This window comes from Miniopterus schreibersii, assembly GCF_964146895.1.
Source record: "Miniopterus schreibersii genome assembly, chromosome: 2".
Lineage (NCBI taxonomy): Eukaryota > Metazoa > Chordata > Mammalia > Chiroptera > Miniopteridae > Miniopterus > Miniopterus schreibersii.
In genome coordinates, this window is record NC_138102.1 from 144,514,738 (window position 1) to 144,529,730 (window position 14,993).

The 14,993-nt window shown below is 53.9% G+C and overlaps 2 protein-coding genes across 4 annotated transcripts in view; one reads left to right on the top strand and one right to left on the bottom strand.

The window, feature by feature from the left end:
* Positions 1-3,922, top strand: part of HDAC7 (histone deacetylase 7) — a 34,748-nt gene extending 30,826 nt beyond the window's left edge. For all 3 annotated transcript variants that reach the window (XM_081130611.1, XM_081130612.1, XM_081130613.1), the window contains 5 exons: positions 314-432; positions 682-815; positions 1,125-1,209; positions 2,441-2,579; positions 2,747-3,922. In XM_081130611.1, the coding sequence (XP_080986737.1) occupies positions 314-432; positions 682-815; positions 1,125-1,209; positions 2,441-2,579; positions 2,747-2,792 (523 nt within the window). In that variant the 3' untranslated portion in view covers positions 2,793-3,922. The remainder of the gene's footprint in view (positions 1-313; positions 433-681; positions 816-1,124; positions 1,210-2,440; positions 2,580-2,746) is intronic.
* Positions 3,923-4,896: 974 nt separating this feature from the next.
* SLC48A1 (solute carrier family 48 member 1) lies at positions 4,897-12,112 on the bottom strand. The gene is made up of 3 exons (XM_081130614.1): positions 11,857-12,112; positions 6,611-6,778; positions 4,897-6,081 (listed from the first exon to the last, which is right to left on the bottom strand). The coding sequence occupies exons 1-3, from the start codon at positions 11,990-11,992 to the stop codon at positions 5,945-5,947; spliced, it is 441 nt and encodes a 146-aa protein (XP_080986740.1). The 5' UTR covers positions 11,993-12,112; the 3' UTR covers positions 4,897-5,944.
* Positions 12,113-14,993: the final 2,881 nt, after the last annotated feature.

The following is a 14,993-nucleotide window of genomic DNA, read 5'->3' on the forward strand; positions in this document are numbered from 1 at the left end:
CCCTCTATATACACACAACACACATACTCCTCTTTCATTCCCTTTGGTACCCCATCCTTGGCTCCTTCCTGTCTTACACCAGTTAAGCACACTCGATGGCTGAGTCTTTAGGCTGTGCCAGGGACATAGTGGCCAGCCAAGGTCAAGGAAGTCAGAGGGATCCACTAATCCTTCTGAGAGGTGGGGTGTCTTGAGTCTTAAGAGTAGGGTGCCCCATAGTCAAGTTGGCGGAGAGGGCCGGCACCAGGCAGGGCCCCTGCCTCTGTCCCAGCAGCCCTACAGTGTGGTGAGCCCTCCTTCCGTACCCTCACAGGATAGTCGTGATGCCCATCGCCCAGGAGTTCTCTCCGGACCTGGTTCTGGTGTCGGCTGGGTTTGATGCTGCCGAGGGTCACCCAGCCCCACTGGGTGGCTACCATGTTTCCGCCAAATGTAAGGAGGGCCCAGCCTAGGGGACTGAGGGCTAGGCTGGGAGGGGAAGGTGACCGTGTCTGGCCAGGACCATCAGTGTGAGGATGGGGGCGTGGCAGCTGGCCCTGGAACTCCCTGGGTTCTCCTAGCCTAGTACAGCCCAGGGTCCTCTCTCATGAAGCAAGCAGGGACATAACAGGACAATAGGTAGAGGGGGTCCACCTCTCCTCCACCCCTACTCCCTCCCATTGCTCCCCACCAACCTTCCAGGTTTTGGGTACATGACGCAGCAGCTGATGAGCTTGGCAGGAGGTGCGGTGGTGCTGGCCTTGGAAGGTGGCCATGACCTCACAGCCATCTGTGACGCCTCCGAGGCCTGTGTGGCCGCTCTTCTGGGTAACAAGGTGAGCCGCTCACCTCCATCCATGCCTCTGTGGGACAAGGAGCCTGGCCCTCCCAGGACTGCCCCAAAAAGGAGACAAATGGGGGTGCCTCCATGAGGGCTCACAGGGCGGGGGTAGCCAGGTCTAGAATGAAGGGGACAGAGAGAATGCTGCCTCTTCCCCAGGTGAGGTCTGGAGGCAGCACCTCCTGCCCTAGGCAGAGCCAGAAGCACATGCCTATTTGTGACCAGAAAGCCAGGGCCCTTGGGGTGGGAGAGAGCTGGGCTATGGGTCCCCGAGACGTTATTGATGTACTGTTTTCTTCCGTAGGTGGATCCCCTCTCAGAAGAAGGCTGGAAACAGAAACCCAACCTCAACGCCATCCGCTCTCTGGAAGCTGTGATCCGGGTGCACAGTGAGTGTGGAGAGAGGACACCCTGCTGACCCCAGACTTGGGAGAACCTCAGGGGTGCTATCCCCAGTGACCCAGACCCCAGAACTTCCACTGCCAGCCAGGCCAGGCCAAGAACCCTGGGGCTGGTCAGGAGTAGGTTTCCTATAAGTTACCTCAGCTGGAATGGTAGGGCAGCCACCCAGGTGTGCATACCCTCAGAGCCCCCCAGAGGGACCTAGCAGGGACCACCGACAGTGGCCTCTTCAAGGCAGGACTGACCACCCATCTCCAGTCACAGCTGTAGGCCAGGGCCAGGCGAACAGTTACACTCAGGCCTCGCTTGCTAAAAGTGCTGGTTCCCGTATTGACCCTCAGTCCTGGCCGCAAGGGTCTCGGGAGCTCTGCCCGCTTTGGGGGCTGGGTCTTAGAACAATCCCACATTTGGAAAGCACTTTAAATTTTCAACTTCAACTCAGCATCTGTGGAGCACTTTGTGTAAAGACCCACGATCCATGCTAGGGACACACAAATGAATGAATTAGATTTCCTAATATCTGGGGCTCAGTGGGGAAGTGTAGGTAACATAAAGACGCTGCTGGGACTCTGTACAGAGGCCTCACGCTGGGCCAGGCTCTGGGCATGTTCCCAACTTCACTTCTCACAACAGTAGGCAGGGTAGGCATGTCCCCGTGGGAGTCCTGGGTGGTGAGTGGCTTGCCGATGGCCATGCAGAGCAGCCATGAGGACGGTCAGCTCTCCCCATGCTGTGCCCTTCCCTCTTCCCACCTGCTCCTGTCCTGTGTGCTGGATTGACCTTGCTTGGGGCTGATGTGAGTGGAACCCTGTGCTCTGGGAGACCAGGGTCGGGATCTGTGAGGTCTTTCTGATACAGTCCCTGTCTGTAAAAGTGGGCCCCATCAGCGCTCTTAGGAACCCTGCACCTATGGGAATAGGCCAGAGGCAACTTTTCAGCCAAAGGGGTGGGAGAATAGCTTGGGCACCTACAAGGCCACCTCATACCCATGCTGAATCTGCTCTGCTCACCTTGTTAGGACTGGGGAGGCCAAGTTGAGGAAGGCATTGTGTCGAGGGTAGAAGTAGGTGAGAGGACTGGCCCCGGATTGAGAACCCGCCTGCTACTCTCGGACCCTGGCCCGAGATATGCAGTCTCAGTATCAGTCTAGGATATGTGGTGAGGCATGCTGGATGACTTGTTTTCCCCAACCCTTTCTGACTTGCCTTCTTGTCCCAGGTAAATACTGGGGCTGCATGCAGCGCCTAGCTTCCTGTCCAGAGTCCTGGGTGCCCAGGGTGCCAGGAGCCGACACAGAAGAAGTGGAGGCAGTGACTGCACTGGCATCCCTCTCCGTGGGCATCCTGGCTGAAGACAGGTAATGTCAGACCCCCAGCCGCAGCCTTTCTATCCCTTGGGCCCTCCCAACATGAGGATCCCAGATTCTGGCATAGCCACCCCAGCCTTCTTAGTCTTCCTGGGAAGGTGGGCTGAGGCCCTTTCTGCAGCTGGCCCTCCAGCAACCCCATGCTTGTCCTCCCCCAGGCCCTCAGAGCAGCTGGTGGAAGAGGAAGAACCTATGAATCTCTAAGGCTTTGGAACGGTTCTGCCGGCCTACCCTGCACTTCAGACCTGGTTCTCTTCTTATCTCTGGCAATAGTACCTGTTCCTGGGATCTTCGGAGATCCTCTGGGCAGGTAGTTGTGGCCAGAGAACAGCCCCTTGATAGTCACCCCAAGGAACCTGAGAAGGCCCCTGGGTCTAAGATAGGGACCAAAGAGGACCCTGAGGAGGCAGGCAGGGCAGTGGGCCAGGCCCCAGTAGGGCTCTTCCAAGAACAGAGTCTGCCCCTGTGGGGTCCAGGCCCCTGCTGGGCCCCCATTCCTCAGGACTGCACAGAGGAGGACTGGCTCAGTTGGGCCTACCTGTAACCACTATTCTTGGCGCTGCAGACCCCGGACTTTGCACACAGCCCCAGGCTCCACACAGAAATGTGAACTTGGCCTCAGCCAGGGTAGCCCTTCCTAGGCTCTGAGGGCTGGAGTGGGGGTTGGGGAGCGGATAGGAGGAGCCAAGGGGTCCTATATCCCTGAGTACAGGGGGAGTCCCTCCTCTTGCCTGTTTACTCAAATGACTATGGAAGCCACCCCAACCCCCCGCCACCACCACTGGGCAGTGAGACAAAGCTCCCTCAGGAGCAGTCATCCCTAGGCCTCCCCTCTGGTGCCTGCCCCTGCCAGAGGCCACCCTACGTCGACCATCTCAGTGCCCTGGTGGAGGAGACGGGTGCTTTTGGAGTTCTGTGCTTCCTGATCCAATGGTGCCAAACCCTCATCTCCCCTCAGAAGCACAGTGTGACCCCCAGGGATCCCTTGGTCACTGCCCCCTCCAGGAGTATTCTCTTTCTGGGGTCTTCCCCACCCCAGCTCTGACTCCTGCCCCACATAGGACTAGCTTGGCTGAGGGGAAAGGGGGTGGGAGAGTAGATACAAGACATAAGGGAGGGAGGGGAGGCTGCCATGGCAAAGTCAAGGCTTCTGGGGTCCCGGCCCAGAGCCAAGAAGGAAAGTATTTGAGTGTGTGTGTGAATGAGTGTGTGAGTGTGTGTGTGCGCGCGTCTTCCCTAGGACTACCATACCCTGTGTATGTATGCATGTTTTTGTAAAAAAGAGGAAAAAAAAAAAAAGGAAAAAAATCTGAATAAATGTTTTATTTGCTTTAAAGGTGCACGTGACGGGATGGGGTGTGCAGTGGGCACACAGCTCCATAGCACAGCGTGCATCTGATTTTGCTGTGGAGGAGAAGGGACCAGCCCCCCTCCAGCTCCTTGCCCTTTGTGGCAGCTGCCCTGCAGGAAGAATCCATTCTGAACACACCCTAGCTGCCCCTGCCTGCCCCACCTGGGGTAATAAAGAGGCGGCAGCTTTGGGCTGAGTCCATAGACAGAGGGCCCAGTGTGGGAGTATAGGGGATATACAGTCACTCAGACCTGGCTCACTAAGGCATCCCCAGAGAGTTGAGAATCAGACTTACCTGGTTCCAGTCCCAGCTGGAAGATCAGGTATGTCATGTCACCTTTTACGGCCTCTGTTTACCAGTTAAAGGCTCCAGAAATAGACACTGTTTATGGTTCCTGCTATAATGCACCATGACTTCTTAAGTGTATACTGAACCTCAGAGAGAATGGGTGAGGCCGCAGGCCCGGACAAGCTCATCCAGTGTGAGCAGAGACAACAGTGCCAGGGCTGCCAGTGCCCGTTCTCCATGGTTTTGAGTGGGCCTGGCTTCTCCAGCCAGCAAGAGTAGAGCCTCATTGCCTCAGACCTGGCCCCAAGCCCTCGCAGCCTGGGAGAGTCTGAAGGGAAGTGGGTTTATCCCCCTTCCCATCTGTCCTGACCTCTTAGTTGACAGACACTAAATCCCATAGGGGTGGTTGAGGCTGTATTCATGGGCATCCTCACCCTGGCCAGGGTGTGCTGAGAACCAGAGAAGGACAGCCAAGCCAGTAGGTTCCCCTATGGCAAGGGGACCAGAGGGAGAGGGTCTCCAGCCCCTGAGACACCAAACTCTCCCTGCCCACCAGGGCACATGGTGAGCTACAGAAATGGCTTCATGAGATAACTAGAGACCCAGCACCACCAGCCTTCCCGCCACTGCTCTCACCCCTTCCCCCAAGAAACAACCAGAGACTGTTTGATACAAAGAGTCGCTGTATTCTGCTAAAGTGACAGTGACACAGATAAGGCAAAGAGCTGAGGAGGTGGACACAGGTAGGAAAGGGGTAGACCGTGCAAAATGGCAACCTAACATAAAACGACACATGTACCAGTAGCCCCTTCCCTCCCGAGTCAGGTGAGCCCTTGGGCCAGTATATGGGCAGAAAGCAGGTTTATCTTTCAAAAGGGAGATAAAAAAGATACAAGCTCTAGGTAAGGGGCAGGAGTCGGTGGGGCATCTCATAGAGCGGGGTGTTCCGGTGATCAGGGTGTGACCGGGGCAGGTGTGAGAAGGCAGAGTGGAAATGCAGGGCTGGAGGTGCTTAGGCACAGGTCTGAGGGGTCCTTTCTGCCTACACCATGCTGCCCCCTACTCAAGCCCTTCTGGGGACAGGAGAACCTTCCCCAAGATCCTTAGTCTGACTTCATTTGGGGAGTACTGCTCTGGTGTGTGGTGCGCGTAAGAGGGAGGACTTGGGTGGTGAAGGAGATGACTGACTAGCACACTCATGGGAGACCAGCTCTGGGTGGAACAGGGATACTGAATTCTCTGCCCAAGTTCCCAAGACTCTTGGGGTAACAATAGGATGAGATGCTGGATTTGGGGAATGAGGCCTCTACTAGAGTCACTTCACTTGACCTGACCTTCCCAGGTTTCCAGTCTGGCCTGAGGGAGAGTTACTGGGGCAGCAGGGACCAAACCACCTGCCCTCAGGCATAGGTCAAGGCCTCTTTGCCCCTGGCCCTGCTTACAAAGATTCCTCACTGGGTGCTAAGAAAATAGATCCACTTGAAAAGCTTCCCTCCAGCCAGGCTAATGAGGAGCAACAGGGCAGGACCCCTTCCCACCATACCCAGGTCTCCCCTAAAGTGGACAGAACACCTTCCCTGGAGACCAAAGTCTTCCTGCTGTGTATTTTCTGCCATAGTTCTGGGGTACTGCAGGGGTGGGACAGTCCCACCTGATGTCTCAGAAGTTGAGTCCAGGTCCTGAGGACCCCAGGTTGCAGAGACCTCACCCCCCGGGTCAGAAATCGCTGAGGATGCTGATGTCAGCAAAGTCAGCCCGGTAGCGGTGGGCATAGAGGCTGAGCAGGAAGGCCCACTTGAAGGCAATGAAGCTCCAGACGCAGGACAGGTAGTAGCTGTTGGGGTCTGTGAGGCCTGCAGGGGGAGGAGCCGGGTTGTGACTCTAGAGGGCCTTACCCTCTTTCCCAGCTCCCATCCCACAAGCCCGGGGGCCACCCCTCCCCAACCTACACTAAAGGCTGAACCAATCCCACAGAGACTTTGAGTGTGACACTTCAGGATCTGCAGGCAATGGGCATGACAGGTCTGTATCATCTACTCTGCTTTTGTCACTTTTACCCTAGGCTACTTCCAACAGGCTTGAGCATCAGATTTCCTAGGGGCAGGGGCAGGGGCAGGGGCAGGGGCTGTTGGCTCCTTGCTGGTTGCAGCCACCAGGGGGCACTCCCATCCCACTAAATGGTACTTCAGTTATCTAGCAGTGTGCTTTGTGCTCAGCACTTCCCACACATTTCACCGAACCCTTCCAACCCCAGGGGATGGATACTCTCATTCAACCCACTTTAACAGTGAGAAAACCCAGACATGGGAGGTTAAATGATCTGCTCAGTCCCTTGGCTGTAAGGCCCCCTCACACACACCCCCCTCCAGAATCAGCCCTCACTCTGGTGTCGGGTGATGGCCAGCACGAGGAAGGTGCAGAAGGTGGCAATGGAGACAGCCGAGAAGAGGACACCCACGAAGAAGAAGCCACGCAGCCCCTTGAGCCAGGTCCTCCAGTAATCTTGCATGTACATGATGTGCGTCACCAGGACCCAAAGTGCCAGCACACCTGTGGGACAGACTTGGTCAGAGGGATAGACACCAACCCTCTTCCTCCTCCCTGTCTCCAGCCAGGGATCCCAGGGCCCTTTCGGTCCCCTAGGCCAGACTTATTTGCATAATACCAAGGTATTTGGTCTTTTCAGTCTCATTTTCTCATGACTAAGAAATGGAGTTTTCTGAGGCTACAGGGCCTATCATATCACGAGGACCCGATTGCAAAAGCAGATAAAAGAATCTGTCTTTTATTCAGTCACACAGGAAAGAAACTGGCAAAAATATAAAACCATACCATTCTCTCTAATTTTGTTTTGGAAAACATGACTATTTCCTCATACACACATATACAAAATGTTGAGTTAATGTAATGTTATTTTTAATATTACTTTACAATACTTAAAATGTTCTCAGTTTTAATTTTCTAATATGGTACATATCAACAGAAATAACCCATATAAACATTTTCTTGGGGTTTCACTATTTATCTAGAGTGTGAAGGGGTCCTGCAGCTGTAAAGCTTGAGGACAGCTACAGTCCAGCCTGTTTTTCTAGGGACTTCCCACTGCTGACCCTGAGGGCCACAGAAGTGGGAAGCAGTCCTCCACCCTGATGCTCCTCCACCTGGCCCACAGGGGCCACAACCTCAAAGTTTCAAGACCTTCTTGCTCGTGGCCATACTCCATGTCACTCCCTCCAGTTTGCTGCAAAGGGCAGGCCAGACGCCCCCAGCCTTTCCTGGGCCCACTCTTTGGGCCTGGCTGGGCATTACCCCTACAATGCCAGCTGCTGCTCAGCCAATACAATGAGTGCCCTCTGTGCCAGGCCGTGCCTGCCGCTCAGCCTAAAGAGTGGCACAAATATCAATTCCATTGGCAAGGGTCCGGAGGAAAGAGGCAGAGCTAGCTGCAAGCCTGGTGCCACACAGGCCGAGGGTCCTAGGAGTCAGGAGACCTGTGCACACATGCACAGGAAGGATGGCCATCTGGATGGGGAAAGTGGTTGGTTATCTGTGGCAAGAAAGAAGAAAGGGAAGTTGATAAGGAGGTGGGGGTGGGAAGAGTGACTGAATCTATATTTTATTCCTTTGGCTGGGTGGTAAGTATAAGAGAGTTTGTTAAATCATCTATACTTTTTCAGATGCCCAAAATATCTCATAATTTTTTAAGTTAGGAAACACAAAAGGCAGAGAGGAGTGTCATCACAGAGCTATGCTCTGGTTACCAGCTCAGAAGTTGACACAATTCAGGCAGCCTGGCTCAGGACTAAAGCCATGAGAATGCAAGCCGGGAAGCCTGGGCCTGGCACTGTTGTGCCACTTGTGACCTTTCACAGTCTCAGTGTTTCAAATCTAAAGATGGTTAAGCCCAAAGATCCCGCCAGCATGGAAACTTGGCGCCTCCAGGGTTCCACCCAAGTGAGGGTGCAGCCCCGCCAACCCCCGCAGCTTCCCCTCCCACCCTATTTCACCAACACTCTCCCAGCCCTGCCCCTGCCCACCCCAATCTTACAAGGGAACTGGGGGCCTGGAACGTGGGTCCCTCCACCCCAGAGATCAGGATGAGCCCCGACAAGCATCTCTCCATCCAGGCTGAGGAGGAAGTGGGAGCAGGCCATAGGTGAACAGAGGAGCATCCCACAGCTTCAGTTCACATCTTAAGCGATCTGGATTGTGTGCCAGCCACGCTTCCCAGAGTCTATCTCTTCACATGCATCCTAAGTGTTTATTTGGGGGAGCCATGTGGTTTCTTAAAGGGACCCAGGAAGGAGGCTTATTGTCACTGAGTGCATTTGAGGAACAGTCAGAATGGCACCTGTCTGGGACAGCCCCACTTGCCCTCTGTCTCCTTAATATGCCACGGAGGGGCTAGAGTAGCTGAGCTCTAAGATCTGCCACTCAAAGATTCTGAAAGCTAGCTCAGGAGAAAAATAAGGTCAGAGCAATTCCTCTGTGACTCAGCAATTTCTGGGTTAGGAAATGCTGAACTAGGGGTCGATGGAAATGCCATCTCTTAGTCCACTGACCATGCTCCAGTGGTGCCCCCAAAACACCCACCCCCACATATACCCACATGCCAAAAAGGGCTGAGCAGAGGAAAAGGATGACGGCTATCTTGGGTGTTCCAGGGCCCAGTCCTTTGTTAATAAGCAAGCACAACCTTCCCCACCTCTTACTTCCCCTGCACACAGGCCTCACCTCCAGATAAACACATGCCAAGTCTGGAAGCAGGCTCAGTCTCACCCACCCTGGCTCTCACCACTTTCTGTGGAAGAAGGATGTCCCCCACCAACTCTACCCAAAGGTGCTCAGTGAAGGAGCAGGATCCCCCTCTGGCCCCTCAGGCAGGAGGCAACTTCCTTTAGCCCCGCTCCTTTCCCTAGGGCATTGTGGGCTCCAGGAGCCTGGTCCACACAATTCAGGGCAGATTGGACAGATCCCTGGGCCCACCAGATGCATGTCCATGCCAGACCTCACCCTTCACTCCACCCCACCTGCTTCAAGGAGCAGACAGCCTGCTCCACTCAGGGCTCAGGGGAAAAGCAAGGCCCAGAGCCTAGTGCTCCTCTCGCTCACAGCTCTCATAGCAAGAACACAGCCATTTAGTTCCTGGGGCAACTTTTCTATTCTTTCCTTGTCTCCTAGATGTAGAGCAAGGGTGTGTGTGTTTCCCAAGGATTCCCACAGCAAAACTATTTCTTCGGCAACTGCCTTTCCTCCAAGCTTCTTCCCAGGTGCCACCAGGATGGGAAAGAGCGGATCTCCACCACGAACGCTCTTCCCGCTGGACCCAGGGACTCCAGCTAACCCTGCCCCCGAAACCAACACCCCCACTGGCCACTGCCTGGTACTCAGGGAGAAGGAACACACTAGGGCTGCCTTCTGGTGACTCGGCAGTTTCTGAGCTGAGAAATGCCAAGTCAGAAGTGGGGTGCTCACAAGTTAGTAAATTCGCTGATGCATCACCCCCAAAAGAGGAAGAAGTCTGACTGGCTACAGACTCTCAGAACCCACGTGCGTAGCCCTGGCCTGGCAAGCCCTCCCTCGCCCCACCACCACACCACCACCACCACCACCACCACCACCACCAGGTAGCTTTGGCTCTTCCATGGCCACCTCCTGGTTGTCGAAGCCAGACTGTCAGGGAGGCAACAGGACCCTGACCCTGCTGATTGCTGCCCTAGTGGCTCTTCCTGCAGGCAACTCCACAGCTGGCCTGCCTCAGAGGGAAGCCCTCAGTGAGGGAGAGAGGGCAGAGAGAGTTTAGGTCAGAGGGAACCCCAGGACTCCCTGAAACATAAGCCAGAGGACCTCCAACTGCCAAGTCACCAGAAGGCAGTTGTGAGATGAATGAGAGAGTACACAAAATGGCAACATTTCAGACTTGAACGGGGGTTCTCTGAGATCATCTCCTTCACTGGCATCTCCCACTCCTAAGAGAGGAGGAAACTTGAGGCCCAGGAGGCATCCATGGGCCCAAGCTAGCTAGGGTTCACTGCACCAGGCCAGACTCTAACAAACCCAGCTCTGATCCCAGGGATGCCCCTCCCTCCTCACCCCTAACCAGCACTGCACCCCCCTCAGGTCTTATCAGTACAACCATAGGGCTGGCCTGAAGACACCACCTTTCTGAGGGAAAAGCAGCAGGGCTCAAAAGAAACAGGAAAAAACTGCAAGGAGAAGAAAACCAGGAGAAACACGGTAGATGGGGAAGATGCTGGGGTGGAGGGAGAGTCAGGGGTCTGTAGATAGGTGAGCAGAGATGGCCTGGCTGCCCCCAGGAAGAAGAGAAAGCCACAGGTGGTGGAGCATCCAGGCAGGCATGAGAGCAGCCCAGCCAGGGCACCCACCACCCTTCTTTGGTGACTCCCCAGTGCTCTGCTTGGCATTGTTTAGGCTGTGGCTATGTATGCCCCTCTTATAAGGCAGAACTCTCATCTCTCGTTCCTTCTCTATCCAGGATGGCTCTCAGTAAGCTCGGGGGGCAATGAGTAAATCTAGGTATTTGTCATTAGTTCATTTAGGGCTCTTTGGGCAGAGGATTTTAGTAATGGTGTAAGATTATCTATCATATGTAAAAGCATTATCCTTACATGTATTTTTTTCCCCAAAGTTCTTTTCCCACACATATTATTTCATGTAGCTGTGTAACCCCAGGCAAGCTATTTATTTACTCGAAGCCTCAGTTTAAGCCTTACCTGTAACATGGGCACAATAATAATGCCTCCTTCACAGAACTAATGTAAAGATTAAATGAGACGATGGAAGCAGATTGCTTAACACAGTGCCCCACACGTACAAAGCATTTTTAAAAAGTCAGCAAGTAGAAATAACATGTTTCATTTTCACACCAATTCTACAACACAGAAAGGTTAATGGCATGCCCAAAAGGTGCACAGCGAGTGCAGAGCATTGGGGAGCGCCGGGTTCCACCAGCGCACCGACGCTCTCCCTCTAATCGCCTCCTGGTACCTCCCAGAGGCAGAGAAAGGGCGGCCAGGGCGGGCGAGCCGATACTGGCGGAGCCACACAAGGGTGGCGGAAACAAAATGTCCTGTTTCCATCAGATCCCTCGAGTGCTCTCCAGGTCTCCACTGAGGACTCTGCCGGGCGGGGGCCACACTAGGAGGAGGCAGGTGGGCTTCCCCAGGAACCCCCAGCCCTCCTTTCCACTGACTCCTCTGCCCTCACCCAGCCCCCAAGGAAGAGGCGCTTGAGGGGCGGGACCCCCAGAACAGGTGTGTGCGTTTGGAGGGTCCTCACACTTAGCCCCGTAAAGCGCGGGGGTGGGGGGGGGGAGCGAAGCGGCAGCGCAGGGAGGAGGCTGTCACTGGGCAGCGGGCAGAGGTCGCGAGCCAACCCGGGCGGCGGCGGCCGGGCAGGCAGGCTGGTGCCAACCTCAGCGGCCGGACGTCGGCGCCCGGGGTTGCGCCGGGGCTCGGAGAACGCTCGGGCCGCGAGAGGCCTGCGCTGCTAACGGGGGCCTGGGGGAAGCACCCCACCCGCTCCCCGGGGGAGTGCCGCCCGCCACGAGCCTTGGGAACAGCGCGCCTCCCCGCGTCCCCGCATCCGGCCCCGGCGCCCCGGGGTACCTGCGAGTCCCCCCATAGCTGCTGTCCCCGGCTGGCTGTAGACCACCGTCCAGACGAGGAAGATAGAGAAGCCGGCCACGGAGCTGAGGCCGGAATAGGCGGCGCGGAGGCCGAGCTGCCTGCGAGACGGGGCCATGGGCTGCGGGAGCCGGGCTTGCGGGCGAGCGCGGCGGAGAGTCACAGGTGCAGGGCCCGCAGCCCGAGCGGAGCCGGGAGCCGGCGGCCGCCCCGCGCTCCGCCCAGGCCCGTCCCCCCGCCCCCCGCGCCGCCGGCACAGCGCCCTCCCTGGCCGGAGGCCGCCCGCGCCCGCAGCCGCGCACGGAGAGCCCAGAATCTGGCACCGCGCGGTCGTGGCGCAGTCTGATCAACAGGGGGTGCCTGCGGGAAAGGCAGGTCTCGGGCTTACCCTCGGACCTCCCGTCTCAGGATATTTGGGCTTTGGGGGGCCAGGCAATACACGTTTATAGAAGCAGCTGCGGTGACTGCTTTTAAAGTTTAATCTCTGAATAGGAGGCGCATTCTTGTTTAAAATTTGAGGTTTAAATGTCTCGTTAAAAATTAAAACAAAAAATTAAGGAACACGAAAGTACACAGTGAATATGATTCTTTCCACCCTGCCCCTGTCAGCCAGGTTCCCTCCCAGACTCTTCAAGCACCTTCAGGAGGTACTTCCTGCTGAAGCTGGACAACCCCTGCCACCGTCACCCTCTAACCTTAATTACCCCACCCTCACTGACAGCCCCCCTCTCCTTTCATCTCCACACGCCCCATCCCCCACCCCCAAATCCCTGCCAAACACCACCTCCGCCTTCGGAATCAGACAATTCTAGAGGCTGGAAACTATAGCAGGAATATTACATTGAACTCCCACTGTAGGTCCAGCTTCCTACCCCGGGAGCTGGGGGAAAAACCCGACCTGACACAGAGCCCTGGAAGCACTTAGAATCTAGTGGGGGAGGCTTATCACATAAGAAACCTGTACTTTTTGCATTCATTTCTTTTTGCTGCAAATTACCACGAATTTAATGGCTCAAAATAACACACGTTTATAATCTTATAGTTCTGTAGACCCCAAAATGAGTCTCACTGGGCTAATGTGAAAGGGATGGCACGCCTGCCCTCCTGGAGGCTCAAGGGGAGAACCCTCTTGCTTACCTTTTCCAGCTCTAGAGCTAACCACATTCCTTGACTCGCCGCCCTTTTCTTTCATCTTCCAAGCTAATAAATCACATTACTTTGACCTCTGCTTCTGTTGCCACATCTCCTTCTCTCTCCCTGACTCTGCTCCCTCCTTCTTTTCCCTTATAAGGACACTGATGATTAAGAATCTGGATAATCCAAAATAATTTTCCCTCGTCACAATCCTTAACTTAATCACATCAGCAAAATCTCTTTTGCCAAGCAAAGTGATATATTTACTTTAAAAAAAAAATATATATATATATCTTTACTGATCTCAGAGAGAGGAAGGAAGAGGGAGAGAGAGAGAGAGAGAGAGAAACATCAATGATGAGAGAGTCATTGATCGGCTGCCTCCTACCTGTCCCCGACTGGGGATGGAGCCCGCAACCCCAGCATGTGCCCTGACCGGAATCAAACCTTGGTCTCCTGGATCCTAGATCGATGCTCAACCGCTGAACCATGCCCGGCAGGGCAAAGTAATATATTTACAAGTTCTGGGGATTCAGACATGGGCATTATTCAGATCCTGGGGGCCAGGGGAGGCATTATTCTGACAACCACACCCTTCTGAAATTAAACTCTGTGAGCAGGGACTGTACCACTTTTGTTCACACCAACACCTAGATGAGTGCCTGGCACATAACAGCCCCTTAACAAACAATTATTGAATAAGTGAATTTGAGTGAATAAAAGGTAAGCATTAAATAATAATCCTGCACATGAAATCTAGGCAGGACATGATTAATTGCCAAATGAGTGATTTAAGCAGTGTAAATAAACCCCATTTGCCTCATTTCAGAATAGCCTGAGAGTTTCTTAAAAAAGACCCCAGATTCCACTCCTGGCCCTTTATATTTGAATCTTGGGAGTATATTTTTAAATGAGAAGTGATTTTAATGTGGTGAGCTCAAAACCCAGCCCTCCTCCCAGAACAGCTGATGAAGAGAGTTAGAGCTTGATGGTCAGAGGAGGGAGCCAGCCCCAAGGTCCAGAGTGCACTGCCATGGATGGCTTCAGAGCTGGCCAGCTGGCATAACACTCCAGACAGTGGGAAAAACATGTATACAGACAGCACAGAGGACAGAAATAATATGTCAGGTTGGGAATCTGTAAGTAGTTTGTGGTCTGAGGGTAGAATGGTGGGTTTTGAAGTTAGAAATATTCTGAACATAAAGAACTTTGAGTGCTCTGCTAAGAAGGCTGTCCCTCTCCATATGGAGCCAGGGGAGGGAAGAAAGTAACATTTCTGTGTTCTAGAAATGTGGCCAGAGTAATAGTGTGAGGGTGAAATGCCTATGAAGGATTAGAAAGTAGAGAAATAAGTCCTCGCCCAGCTGGAGCAGCTCAGTAATGAACCAGGAGGTCAGGGCACATGATATTTCTATATCTCTCTCCCGCTCCCTTCCTCTCTCTGAAATAAAAAATACAAAACCAAAAAACCAAGTCCTCTACCTCCCCGTGCTTTAGTTTCCCTGTCTGTAAAGTGGGGACAGCAGTGATATCTACTTCAAGTGTTATGATGAGGACGTGGTGCTTAGAAGAGTGCCTGGCACATAGTAGGTGCTCAGTAAATATCCACAAGTATCATTAGTAGCAGCAGAACAGCTGCCATGGCAAGAGATGAAGTGGGGAGTCTGAAAGGTGGTTTAGGCTGAGGCAGTGAGAATGGAAACAAGGGAGCTGATTCAGGAGATACTTAAGCTATTTGAACCTTAAAGGTCAGGTAGGAATTAATTAGCTGGGAAGACAGAAAGGAGGAGAGCAAAAATATTATAAGTGGATATATTAGGAGCATTGGAGAGTAGGGAGAAAACTTGTTAAGCTGGCACATGAAATTGTGCAAGAAAATAATGAGGAAATAATTATGTAACAGTAGCTTGGGCTCAGGTTGTACAAGAAGGTTAAGAGCAGGCTGTAACTTTTTAATTGTGGAAACTTTTTCTTAACTGTCGAAG